This window comes from Pterocles gutturalis, unplaced genomic scaffold (assembly GCF_000699245.1).
Source record: "Pterocles gutturalis isolate BGI_N339 unplaced genomic scaffold, ASM69924v1 scaffold44776, whole genome shotgun sequence".
NCBI lineage: Eukaryota > Metazoa > Chordata > Aves > Pterocliformes > Pteroclidae > Pterocles > Pterocles gutturalis.
Window position 1 is genome coordinate 1 of NW_010099425.1, and position 14,058 is coordinate 14,058.

The following is a 14,058-nucleotide window of genomic DNA, read 5'->3' on the forward strand; positions in this document are numbered from 1 at the left end:
ACGTAGCGCGTGCTTCCCGCGGCCGCCGAAGGGCCACGTGACAGCCTCACGCGACTGACTGTGACTGACTCTGACTGACTCTGACTGACTGGCTCTGACTGACTGACTGGTTGTCTGACTGACTGTGACTGGCTGTGACTGACTGATTCTGACTGACTCAGACTGTGACTGACTGACTGGTTGTCTGTCTGTCTGCCTGGCTGGCTGGCTGGCTGTCTCTGGCTGACTGGCTGACTGGTATTTCCTCCATGGGCAGTGGGATCCCCCCAGGGTCTGTCTGCTGGGCAGGAGTCCCTGGGAGCCATGGCTTGCCATGGGAAGCTGGAGGTTTTGTTTCACTCCCTAGGTAACTCCAGGAAAGCTCCATCACTTGGGTTTTCTTACCTGTATCTTTGTCCCCTATGCCTGGTACTATACTTACTGCGTACTTGTGGTTGATGCCAAGGGCTGGAAGAACTGTGTTCCCATATACTTTTCTTGCTGTTTTGTGTATTTCTACAGAGAACGTGGGATCTTTTCTGTGGAATTCCTTGGCCTGGCTGAGGGTCCTGCTCTGCTGTCGCCTTTGCCCAATAGTCAGTGCTCAGTAACTGCATTTTTACATTGAAGTAACTAAACTAAAACAGTAATTTTGGTATAGAGAATATTTCTTTCGACTCAGTGAAATAAAGTCTGTGATATATTAGTTGTAATAGCCTTAGGGGAAAAAGATTACATTGTAGGCAGAGTTTATGCCCAACTTTGATCTCTGTTACACCCCCAAAACCTCACTGACTTCAGTGGTATTGCATTGAGTGGCAGAGAATTTCTACCAACATTGTTTTGTTTTGACTTGATCCATTTTTCATGCTAGCAGTATGTAATATATTGCAGTAGTGAGAAAAAAAGGGCTACATTTCACTGTCCTTTTATCTCCTTGTGCTATGACAATATGTCTTGATGTGCAGTAATTGATTATGTTGAAATAACAAAATGTTTGTTGTACACCGATAAGACTTTTATAATAGTGTCTAGAATTCCCTCTTGCCAAACTTAATTGTAGTAGGTTTTAATAAGTGTACCATCTTTTACTTTGTTTGAATGGTTTCTTTGGGTGCTTAATCCAGAACTTGTTGTTCGGGGAACAAACAGAGCCTGCTCATTATTTAAAAGCAGGTTCTGAAATATGAATTACTCCTTTGTATACTTTATTCTATACAGTTACTTGCACAAAAGCTGTGATACTAACAAAACCATTTTTAAGAGTGCTTACTATATAAATTTTGTTTGGGGTTCTTTCACACTTAACTAAAAAGATAATTTTTTTCAAACCGGTATTTCTCACACTTTGTTTCTGCTCAGGTGTAACGGTGTAAAGTTTGAGTTTTTAATTATACTGAACTAATTATACTGAACTCAGAAGATACCAGTTGATTGATTTCAGTAAGACTTCTGCTAATCTGCAACCCCCACACTTCTTCCAACTTCTAAACAAAAACTGACTACATAAGAACAGAGCAGACTGGACATTCACTTTTTCTTGAGTAGGTATTTTAGAAGTACATAAATAATAAAAGTATAAATATTTTGTATGGAGGTACTGAGAAGAAAATGGAAGTTCTCCCTTTATGATTAAGTGTCCTTACATATCTTTCACATTTTTAGCATGTTTCTCGGTGTCTAAGAATGTGTAGTATTCTTCTCTTTATTGGAAGAAATTACAGCAAACAGGCTCTATATATGCTATAGTGATAGCTTTGACTGTCAGTTTCAGTTATCTAAAGTGGAAATATTTGCTAGTATATGTTATATTAGGTTTAAAAACCAAATTCTGGTGAGAACAATTCTTACTGTATGTCAGCAAAAAATGCAAAAGCCTCCTTTTACTTTTGAAGAATTCTTACAGCCTCAAGATTTGGTGAGTCTGAATGCTTGTTATTTTAACTACCCATGTGTATGGTGAAGTGAACATGCAGGAGTTGGGTCCTGAGCAAAGCCATGTGAATGTAAATATTGAGAATTGAGTTTGAGCATAGATTGTATTTCCAAGGCCCTCAGGCAGTGGAAACTAAGAGGTTCATAGGAATGGCAACCTTTAAGAGAGCAACCTCTCGGTTGTTAACTTCCCTTTTTCTCAAAGCTAAACTATGGAGGAAAATTTTTGTTTCCTGTACAGCAATTTTCTATTGTTGGAAGCATGCTTGAGTAATGACACTGAATCAAGCTTTGTTTAAAATATTTGATCGGTACACAGCATTACTAACATAACAGAAAGTCCTGAACCCTGAGGTGAAAAGTTCTGATGAGTATGAAAAGGGGAATAGCTAGTTTTGCTTTTTAATGAGGTTTCTTTCTTTTCTTGTGCTGATAAGACTGCTTGGGAAACCTAGTATTTTGTTAAATAATTTAATGTAATGTGGTTACCAGTGATTTGTCGAAATTACATCCTTTTTAGAGGAAACAGAACATTCCTCTTGACCTCCCTACATTATTTGCAAGTATTGATTCTCTCAAAGCCTTCAACTACAGAGCTATGAGAAAAATGGCTGTTTTGCTTTGAACCAGAACTTGTTCTCTCACAGGAACAATGAAACAAAAAATGTTTAAAAGTATTTTGATGGGTGGAACACTTCATTATAAAATTTAGTTTTTTCTTTAAGAGGTATATTTTTAAGAGGAGTAATCTGACATAGAAATGGCAACATTTTAATTGGGGATAATGTCAAAACAAAATGTTAATATATTTTAATTTTCTAATTGGTTCTACTCACCTTTTTCCTTTTTGCCCTAAAATATGTATATTAATATTTTGCATTTAATTTGATTTTTTTTTTAAGAGAAATAATTTGTCTTGCTGTCCTGCTGTTAAGATAGAACATCATTGTCTTTCAGCTACACTAGAAAGTTTAAAAACATATTGATCATTAACACTTACTAGGTTATTCAGGAGAGTGACCAATTCGATGACTGACTTCAAATGTCTACTGTTGATTTCAACAATTTGCTCAAATATTTAAGCTGCTAGTTTAAATTCTTTGCTAGATCAAGGAACAGTGTTTCCTTCTATGCTTCCAAGGCTGTTCTCAACAGATGGTAGGCATTACTGTCCTTTCCAAGAACTTAAATTGCACATGATTTTATTTGTCTCTTTAGAAACATAATAACCCTTTTCTTCTTGAGTTATCTCCTTCTCTAACTAAAAAGTTATAGTCTTTTTAATCACTCTGTGTATGCTAAAATGGCCCTCCCTGGCCTATTTCTGTTTTTCTGTCTTTCTGAGATTATATAGTCATCTCTGAATGCAGTACATGGGAGAGGAGGAAATCACAGTCTACATTAACAATGTTGCCAAAATTAGAGATTCTTAGAAGGTATGTGTAAAATGCATTTATACTGGTATTATAATTCTTTATGCAAAATAAAGTTCACAGATTACCTAATTTAATCTTTGCATTTTTATCATTTGCAGAAATAACTATTTTTACTATGTACTGATTGCAGGAGAGGCCAAGTTTTATCTCTCTCAATGAGCCTTATTCTTTGGTGGATAAGTTACAAAAAAGTTTATTCCTGCAGTGCTATATGTAAATATCGGTATAGACATGTTCCATTGAACGTCTGTCCACTCTCAGGTTTGGAGAAGAGAATAAACACATGTATAACTGAACTAGAAAAACATGCTGAAAAAATACTTTCATTACAACGTGGACCAGCGTATCTACAGGAATATCTTACTGCCCTTGAATAGAGTAACCAGCGGATATTGGCCCAGATAAGTGTTTACAGCTTTTCCTCAGTTTGCAAATGTGAAGTGTCAAGCTTATAATTTAAGAAGTTCTAATAAGCTAAAGTCCCAGTTCTGCCTGAGTTTTAGGAACATTTTGTTTCAGGCCTAAAAAAAGTGCAGGCAAAAGTCTATGAAAACATCTTGTTGTCCACAGATCTTGGTGTTATAAAGGAAAGATGAGACATATAAAGAGACCAAAATGGTGATTTTTAAGCCTTCCAATCATTCCAGTGATGCAGTAGGACTACACAGTATGTTAAGTTTTGCACACATACACATTTAGATGTAGAGTTAGATATATAAAAAGTCTACCTGATTACAGCTTTTAATCAAAAAAATCATCAATCTGGGCTCTATTTCTAGCTAAATCTTGCTAATATTTTTAAAACATTGCTGCTGAGCAAATTGGTGCAGAGGCAGTTGCAAAGGTATATTACATATTTTTGATTCTTTTTATGGATTAGACAAGAAAGACCAAATTTTGAAGTTTTTTGCTTGGATCCAGAAGTGAGATTACACCTATCTCTGTATGTTTGTTGAGGGGGAAAAAAGAAACCAGCTTGAAAAACTACTCTTTTTTCTTTGTATCTCCAAAAGTATTTTGTAGTCACCTAAAGTGTCAATTTTAAACCATTGCTCCTTATCTGATGTGTATTCACAGTTCATAGTATGAATTGTCTTAGCTGAAAGTACTGTTTATATCATTGTATGAAATAGCATTAGTTATGAATTAAGTATTTAGACATTTTTCAGGCTGACAAATATGTTGTTGAGGAGTCAAAGGGCAGAAAAGTAGAGGTGAAGTTTTTTAAGTTACACGTAAAAAAGTACACAGCTTTCTGTCTTATGAATACGCTTTGAATTGGAAGTCAGAGAAATACCTCTCATACCAAACCAAGGGAAAGAAAAGCTTTGAGATTCACTCATTAAAGAGTCAGTCAATTTTTCTAAGGCTACATGAATTTAGATATATTGGGTAATGGAAATTCCAAATAGAGTGTAGATGTGGTTATTAATTTTATTAATATGATATATTGTGGTCAAATCTTTGGAGCCTAGTGTCTGGGACATTTCTATCTGCTAGATGTCTCTGGAAGTTCAGAATGTTTCAGTACTGGTATTTCTTGGATGTTGGTTAGAGTTAAGAAATAACCAGCCACAAACAGGTTCTTCATTTGAAATATTGATGTGAATACTGGTAAAACTGGGCCCTAAATTATTAGTAACCATTGAGTTAATGTGTTAAGTGATTCAAATTTTTTAACATAAGGCCATATCATATTTGTAATTTGGCTTATTAAAGGTCAATTAAAGTTTGTATTGAAGAAAATATTGAGATATGTAAAAATAACAAATCACTTGTTAGGTTCTTTGGAGACATCTCAGAAATTTGGCATGGGTTTAGTCATTTTCTGATATAAAAGACATTTTTGAGAAAGAATAACTCCCAAGAAACAAACCTCATCAAAGATTGAAATGGTAATTTCATGTACTTTGACAGACTCTTAAGGGTAATAAAAGAAAGCAACTGCTAAAGAAAGTATTTTTATAAAATGGGGTCACCAGCAAATGAACATGTCTGTTATAGAATATTTTTTCAATTTTACTTTAGAAAAAAATTGGTTTTGTGATAGATGTATATATGCTGTATTTCATCTCGTAAAAGTGTGAACATGTTATATAAACAAATGTACATGTGTCTTGATTGGCAGTATTTGGCTTCAAAAGTGAGCTGGAAGCACGTGCATGTAAGTGCCAGAGAGAGAACAGTCAGAAACAGTGAGGTAAAGATGGAAATTGTCACATGGGCAATCAGAAGTGAATTTTTTTGGCTCATACAATGTGAGAATAGTAAAATATAATTATAATATTAAAGGATGTGGTTTTTTAAAGAATGTAAAGTGTCTTGATCTTCATTAAAGATAATTATTAGCTAAATGTTAACAAATAATACTTTCTTCTACATCCTAATTTTAACCTTAAGTGACTTGTTCAAAATACAGTACTTTCCAGTTCAGGCTCAAGAGGAAACTGACTTATACATTGATTAAGCAAATTTTTGCAGAGTGAATTCCTCTATTGTTGATACAGTTGCCTAATATATCATGCAAATAATGAAAACTTGTACTACTTTTTTTTTTTTTTTTTTAGGAGAATGGCTTTCCAATTACTACATTTCACTTAAATATTTTTGCAGTAAATAATAAAGTTGCAATAAGAAATCTCTTTTGTAACATTTTTAGATACAGTGTTATTCTTATTTTGGCAGATATATACTAGTCATCACAAGTAATTTATGTCACTGTCTATGAAGCATTTGCTGACTCCTCCTCCTTGAGTCATATTTTGTCAAGACCTCCATGTCTGCATTTCAGTGAGGATCTATTGCTTTTTCCCCTGATAATTATGTACATATATATACACATACAGAAAATTCAGTACTAGGAATACCATTGTCAAAGCTGTCTTAATAATAATAATGATAATGATTATGATATTTTAATTCTTTTTGTTGGTATATAAATATGGATAAATAGTTTAAAACACTAGCCTGGTAAGGAGACAAAGAATCGAGCTGACTATCTATAGCGTTATCTCTCTTTAAGGAAAATAAAACTGGATCTGACATTTCAAAATGTTTTTGGCAAAAGCACATCAAACAAAGCAAGTAACATGCTTTAGTTGTTAAGCTATGCTGTATAAATCTGTCCTGACAAACCTGTTCAGTGTCCCACAGCTGAAAAAAAGGTATTGTATTTTTAAGGTTATATGTAGGCTCTAATCCAGACCAATCATCGCCTCAGTGCAGTGACTCTGTTCAGAAGTAGGTCTTTTAGCTGTGAAAGTACTAAACTATTGCAGAATTAGCCAGCAAGGACAAAATCATACCCAGAGACATAACTTACAATTGAACTGACAAATGCGGATTTCCTTTCACTGCTTTTGTTTTGTGATACTGTGTAGGAGAAGTATTCAGGAAGAATCTATGGTAAGCATATAAATGCAATCAGGAAGGAAGCCTTAAAATTCAAGCCCTAAACCAAATGGTACGACTTCCTGAAAAAGCTTCTGAACATAGTGAGGATTTTTATTTTTTGGTTAAAACAGAAGACTAGATCTTCCCCAGTAACTATTTGTAGGTGGGCTTGAAGGTATATCTCTCTATAAAAAACGGCCACTTTGAACAAATATTCTTAGAGGATTCACACTCTACCTGCCCTAGAAGTTTCTATGGAAAGTACTATTATATGATTCAATATCTGCATGTATTAGCAGTAACAGTTTATGATTTTTCAGTTGTGTATGTCATTTAATATCAATTTCAAAACTTAGGTTTAGAGCAGATTTCTATCTTTAGTGCTCATTTATTTAGATTTCATGACAATGTGGTTTTCATTATCTTGTATGTTGAAGCTGATTGACAAATGCAACAGAAATATGTTTTTGAAGTAGATATAAAATATCCAAAATTTTTCTTAAAACCTTTGTCTGAGTCAGTCCCTGTTTGTTGGGCAGAATTTTCTTTTTGGTTACAGAGAAGAGAAAATTGTGTGTAGGAAAAGATCACCCTGAAAAATTTAATTTAGAGAAGGTTTACATACTTCAAAGTAATATATGCACCAAATTCCAAATGAGCTTTTAACTTGGAAGAGCTGGGTAAACCCACAGTATCCTCTGTAATGTGTAACCACGATAAATAGATAAAGGGTAGAGTTAACTGAAATTTAGTCAGACCAGAAAAAAATCTCAAGAAACTAGGAGACCACTGCTGTAGCATAGATTCTGTATCTGCTTGAAACTTATGGTGTGGGAGCTGTGCAAAATTCTACTGGAATGAATACTGAAAACCACCAAATAAAGTAAATTATGTATTGCTGCCAGAATAATTCACAACCTCAATAAAACATATGCAAACGTATTAAATTACCAGAATTGGAACAACCACAAAGTAAGGGTAGGCACCCATGTGCAAAACCAAGCAGAAGGAGAAGGGAGATAGCCAAAACTGTCCTGGTTGACTTTAAGTGTATGAATATAATTGTTTCAGTTAACAGGCTTGGATCACAAGCCTGAAGTTGACCACGGGCATAGAAATTTGCACACTGGAGGCAGGAAAGAAAGCAATTTTAATTTCACCTGGGAAGATTAACAGGGTGATTTTCAAAATTAAAATAAACATTTTTCTAAAGTGTTGTTGTTTTTGTTTTGTTTTGTTTTGTTTTTTAATTTTCAGGTCTAAAACCAAGGAAATGTCCATGGAAGAAATGGAATCCTGAAAGCTTTAAGGCTGCCATAGTAAATCATACTAGTAAAGATGCTACTGCTAACGTACAAACTAGTGCATCTGCCACGTCTACTGCAGCCAGTAGGTCTTGTAACTATTTTTAAACACATAATGCACATCACTTTATGCATTTTGGAATTAAACTTGTAGTACATTGCAAAATGTAATTGTCAAATAAATTATTAGTAACATTTTTCACTTTGTTTTGCACAAAATCAAAATGTTATAGCAATTAAAAATGAATTGTAGATTTTGATCAACTCTAAACATATACTCTCCCAATGTACTGATACTTCCATTTAATTAAGCTGTAAACAATATTACAAGGTGTTTAAAGAAGCAGCTGATAGTCCATCTAGTAAAATCTGATGGTTTTGATTTGTTAGTTCCTTTAATAATAATGACAGCTACTCTACTTTCTACTCTTTTTTTCTGGCACCTGGCTCCCATTTTCAGTATATCTTGCATTCTAGCCTTTAACTTCTACCCCTTCATCTTCCCTGTCCTGATGGATCAGATCTTTGATTTTTATTCTTTTATACTAGCCTGCTGTTCTTTCTAATTGCTGCTATTTTAACATCTTTTCTCAAGCTTTTTGTGCTGATGTTGCTTCTAGTTTGCTCCCTTCCTGAATGTTAACCAATGTTTCCTTTCTTCAAGCTAGCCAGCTCCTTCCCTCTTCCCCCTGCCTGAAATTACTATTCTTCTAATAACTACAGCCATCATTTTATGCTGTCAATCTTTTCTTACTCCTTTTTATCTTCTTTCTGCCCCCCACCATAACCAAACAACTTTTTCCTATCCTTGCCTCTTTTTTCCCCCTATCCTTTTTTCCATGGGCTCATATGCTTTTTTTCTGGATTTAGGTCATTCCCCAGTCATCAAGGTAGGAAAACCTTATTTGTTGCAAAATAATTCAGAGGAAAATATCTGGGAGAAAGCTCATAAATTTGCATTATAGGTGTTACTTAAGGTGATGAAGTCTGTGATTCTTTGATTTCCCATTTTCTAGTGTATGGCTATATAAACCAGGGATATTCACTGTAACTCTTAAAGATAAGCTGCAGAATTATTTCAGAAATTATTTAGTGATGGAATCTACCTGAATGGGAAAAGATATCTCTGTGCAAATTTTCAAGGCTACTCTGTTCTGTTGATAACAGTCTTCCCACTCCTCAGCCCCTGCCATTTTCAGTGATACCTCTGTGACATGTTTTCTCTACAGTTATGTTAAATGCTTAGCAAAAGATAGAGGATTGTCTCTTGTATCTGTTAATGTTAAGGAGAGAAGCATGGAACGTGCTGTACTCAGGAAATCTTGAATTAGTGAAGTGCCGTAGACACATTGGAGAAAGGGAAGTGTTCTGCCATGTGCCAGGATTCCCACAAAGCTTTCTCTTGTAATGTAGATGTAGGAGAATTGTGTGGGTTTTTCCCAGTGGAACAGGCTATCTGAGCAAGGAGGAGAGTTACTCTTGGGACCTAGCTGAAGGATTTGGTCTCTACAAATGAATGCAGCTTTGTAGAATCTTTGTATGGATTGGCTATGCACATCTGTGGGTTAATAAGGTGAACTGCCTTACTGTCATTATGTATTGCCTGTTGGCTTTCCTGGCTAATTTTCCTTTTTTACTTCAGTATTTCTTTTCAAGTGCAATTAAAAAAATGAAATGTGGTTTCTTTAAAGTTGAAAGTCAGTATTACTCTCATCAAGTTATAGTCTTGAAAGGAAATTCTTGTTTACAGTATCCATTTTTTGTGTGTTGCTCAGTTTACAGCACAGTTTTTAGAAACAGAAACGTATCTATGTTTTTGAACAGAGGAACATTTGGGTTTAAAAAATAGTGTCCTTTTACAAAGCCTAAAACCAATGGAAACATTTGCATGATTTCTATAAATTCCAATATGTTTGTTCTGGTATAATCGTATTTCCTTTTGGATCTTGGTCCTTTTAGTACTTTAGCACTATACGGCAACAAGAATATGAAACCAAGTAGGAAGTGATTATTTGTGAAGCAGGTTCAGTAAATCACCTTAACTGTTGATTATAATAACACTTCCGACCTAAGTGTTTTAATGACAGTAATTTCTGAAGTCACTGAAGCTATTGTTATCTTGGTGTTTCTCTCCAAGATATAATGACTTGGTTTTTTCCTATGACAATAAAAGGGGAGAAGCCTTACTGTTTTAGCTCTTCCTGTCGATATCCTATTCTGTGATCTACCTTATTGCTTCAGGCTTGCAGCACACTCACAGTTTTGTTCAATAATCACTGGTTCTCTTCTGTGAACACTGAGAAGTTATTTGCTTGTCCAGATCAACTTTGGCACCTAGTTTTTGTTGAAATCAATAGGAATAGGGTGTATAGGCAAGTTACTTGTCATATTAGTGCGTCGTGTCTTCTACAAGGATTGATCGTCCATGGTTTCCAAGTGTTCCCTTTCCTCTAAAGTTCTCATCTGGTGTTCCTGTGCTAATAATGTCACAACAACTCATACAGACATAAACAGGCTAACCCTGTTAGCTGGCTTGAACAGAGATAACAATCGGTGACAGTATGGTGTGACAGTATGTATGTGTAACATCAGAAGTCACTATGAGTGTGGGTAGGAATAGCTACCTCTCTGTCCTCTGCTGGCCTGTGCCCTGTTGTGATGAGTCTGGTAATTTAAAGCTAATGTGGGTGTATGTTTAATATTTCAGCAACACATATCAGACTGGAACTTCTTTTTCTCACTTATCAAATAGGACATTGAAAGTGGCTTGCTTAAAGTTAGATAAGAAATCTGCAGTGGAACTAGGTTTCACAGGCCAGTAGATGAACCATGAAAACTTAGCAGCCACAAGCCAATGACTTGATTCTTGTCCATCAAAACTGGTGCTGTCCAAGGTAACAATAAACTGTGTTTATGCTTAGACACCCGGTTGTAATAGGAATGAGAGTTGGGCCCTGTAGTTCCCTGGGTCTTCCACTGAGACCTTGTTTCAGTGTTTGTATATTCACAGAAGGTAGTGCAGATGGTTATCAGCAAAAAAGTTTCTTTGATAGTTCAGGCTATTGTGTTTGGTGAACAAGCAATACATAAAACTAGCAAAAGCACAGTGAAGGTTTACTGATATAGCCATATTGACAGTTTTTTCTGCATAGACCAGTTTATGTCTACACTTTGATATTTGATATTAACAAGTCAAAATCATAAATTATTTCCAAATCATATATTTTTTTAAAAATATGTGTTTAACGAATACTTTGTTAAAGAGAATTGTTGCCGTTTTCTGTGAGTGCTGTTATAAAGAAAGTGTCTCATGTAGGAAAAAAAATGGTTGACTCTAGACACTTGTGATGGAAAGTAGAGCATTTAAGACCTTTAGTAATTAACTTGACTCCATCCCAGTCATCTAGCAGCTGTTTTAGCTAATTTTCTGGTGAAATTTATGTAAGCACAATTATCATAATACCGAGAAAACTTGTATGTAAACTGAACAGAATGAAACAACGTAATGCATTAGTTGTGTAGGGCTTAGTTGAGCACTTTAGGAGCTGGAAAATTAAGATGTCTTTTCTTTGTAAGGTTACATTGATTTTGGCTGAAGTTTCAAGCTAGTCGTATAGGCTGTGTCTGTGAGTGTAGTTTCTACCATCCGAGAATTCATTCCAGTACCTGCTGGAACTGTAACCTTCTTTTACCTGGTGTAACTCTGAGCTTGCTGTTAAATTTGATTAGCAAGAGTATGTGGCAAAGATTTTTTACATTTTTGCATTGTTTCTTTTGAGATGTCCACTGTGCGCTTTGCTGCGGGCTGTCATTTTTGTCTGCCATCCAATGTATGTTGGCAAGAGGGTTGTGTACTAGTCTTTGTGTCTGGTCACAAAAAAATTCATGTATCTCAGCCAGACCATTTTGTTATTCCTTTAGAATTAAAAGCATATGAAACAGATGCAGATTAATAAGTATTTTTTTTTATAAATAACATTTAAATAACTTAGAACAATAAAGTTCAAATACAACTTAAAATAAAGTTTAATGCTGTAACAACAGAAAAAGCATGTATAAGGATGGAAAAACAATACTGAAAGCTGTATGCCCTAACAGGAATTATACAAAAGATAGGATATGTTACATAAAAAACCTTAATATGTCTGAATTTTTGCTTCATCGTTATATAAAATGTTAATTTGTGAAAAGTGAGATGAAGTACATTATTTATTCCTATTCTTATTTTACATACACTATTTGAAACATCTTTTAGAGCAGCATTAGGTATTTGTTTCATTAATAGATAGGAACATTTTGTGGTAGAGTAAACTTAGTTTTTCCAAACTAACTCTTTTATCTGAATACAACAATAAACATTTACAAGATTATATATTTTTTTCTGATCATATAGTTTATGTATAGGATATCAGTTTCTTGGGGGGGAAGTATTTAAAATACTGCTCAGCCTCCACATTTACTATTGACTTGATAATCTGACAACTCATTCCAGCAGCCTTAAAGTCTGACATATTTTACACAACATTATCATCTACTTATTATTATTATAGCAGCCATATTTAAGAAGCAGATAGGTTTTTTAAATAAAATATTATCAGATAATCAAGTCATGACTTATTCTTCAGGGTAAATTAATTTAAGAAACTACCCAGTTACAATGACTAAGATAATGATTGTACAACTCTTTAGAATTTTTTACAACTTTTAGTTAGTAAATCTGGTTTTGTGTATATTTTCAAATCTTTTTCATGTAGTCTCTTAAAAATAAACATAAATGCGCAAGTCCAGCTTGTTCAGTTTCTCAGTAGTATTCCAGCCTCTCTTGATACCTTGTCAAATAGTCTTCTTAAAAAATAGTCTTCCTGCTGGAACTAGTTCTTTGTAGGTCATTTCTGATTAGGATATTGCCAGAGGAAGAAAGTGGGATGCTCTATGTTCTTTCTTTGTTTTTTTACCTTTCATGGGGACCCCTTTGTGGTTTAATGTAATAAACATCTCCTTTCCTTTGTGTGTCCATTTTGCAGAAGCATATGTATTATAATGGTTTTCTTCAATCAGTTCTATGAAGTTGCAGTCCTCATTGCATACTTTCTGTTGAGAGTAAATAATAAAACAGAGTAAAATAAGTACAAATATTTTTAAATACTTAGATTAGGGAAGATGGGAGAAGAATATGCTTTATAAACTCACAGATTAATAATATTTTTAGTAAAGAATTTGGACTTCTGAAATCTGAGTATTGAATATTTTAGGTTTGTCTGTTCCCTCTTAGCATTCCACATTTTAAAAAAGTATGTAAACTCTAATAATTAAATTTATTAAATGGACATAAAAGTCTAGTATGGGATGTATGGAGTAAGTACAGGATACATTTTAATTTGTAAGGAATCTGTTTTGTACAAACTATACCAATGCTACATCTAAAAATACATATCTTTAAGATTGTACATGATGATTGTACGCACAAGAGAATTTTGCACCCATACCTTTCCATAGAGTCTTCCTGACTTGTTCATTGCCAAAAAGTATTCACTTTCCACTCCTTTGATTGCCACTATTCCAACTGCCACTGTTCGGATTTCTAGAATACCTGCAAAGGCAGACAGTAGGGGCTGTAAAATGGTTCTCCAGTCAATTTACAAGGTTTATTTAAACTGATATGCTGTAGTACTTCTGTGTTTATTGAAAACCTGCAGCAATCGTTCTTTGAAAACAGCAAAATTATGTGTTTATTCATGTGAAGAAAGGGCTAGACTTTAAAAATCATCTGTATGTGATTATATCTACATACAGACACTTAAAAAATTGTATGGTGATAATTTTTAAGTATATACTGAAGTTGCGGTGTTAGTATAAGCAATTTTTTCTGTTTTCGAAGAATCAGCATATCTTACAATTTATCAGGCTCAGGGTTTCATTTGGAAGAATTACATACATAGCCATCAAGGCTCACAGAATTTGTGTAAAACCTTAATTTTAAAGACTTGTGTAGCAGTATCATCTCCTTGAAA

At 34.4% G+C, this 14,058-nt stretch overlaps 1 protein-coding gene across 2 annotated transcripts in view; it reads right to left on the reverse strand.

Annotated features, from left to right (window-relative positions):
- Positions 1 to 12,372: 12,372 nt before the first annotated feature.
- FGF7 (fibroblast growth factor 7) overlaps positions 12,373 to 14,058 on the reverse strand; it is a 29,405-nt gene continuing 27,719 nt past the window's right edge. Inside the window, exons 3-4 of one of the 2 annotated variants that reach the window (XM_010076251.1) lie at positions 13,534 to 13,637; positions 12,373 to 13,138 (exon numbers count right to left, since the gene is read on the reverse strand). In XM_010076251.1, the coding sequence (XP_010074553.1) occupies positions 12,944 to 13,138; positions 13,534 to 13,637 (299 nt within the window). In that variant the 3' untranslated portion in view covers positions 12,373 to 12,943. The remainder of the gene's footprint in view (positions 13,139 to 13,533; positions 13,638 to 14,058) is intronic. The other variant, XM_010076244.1, reaches the window with a different exon arrangement.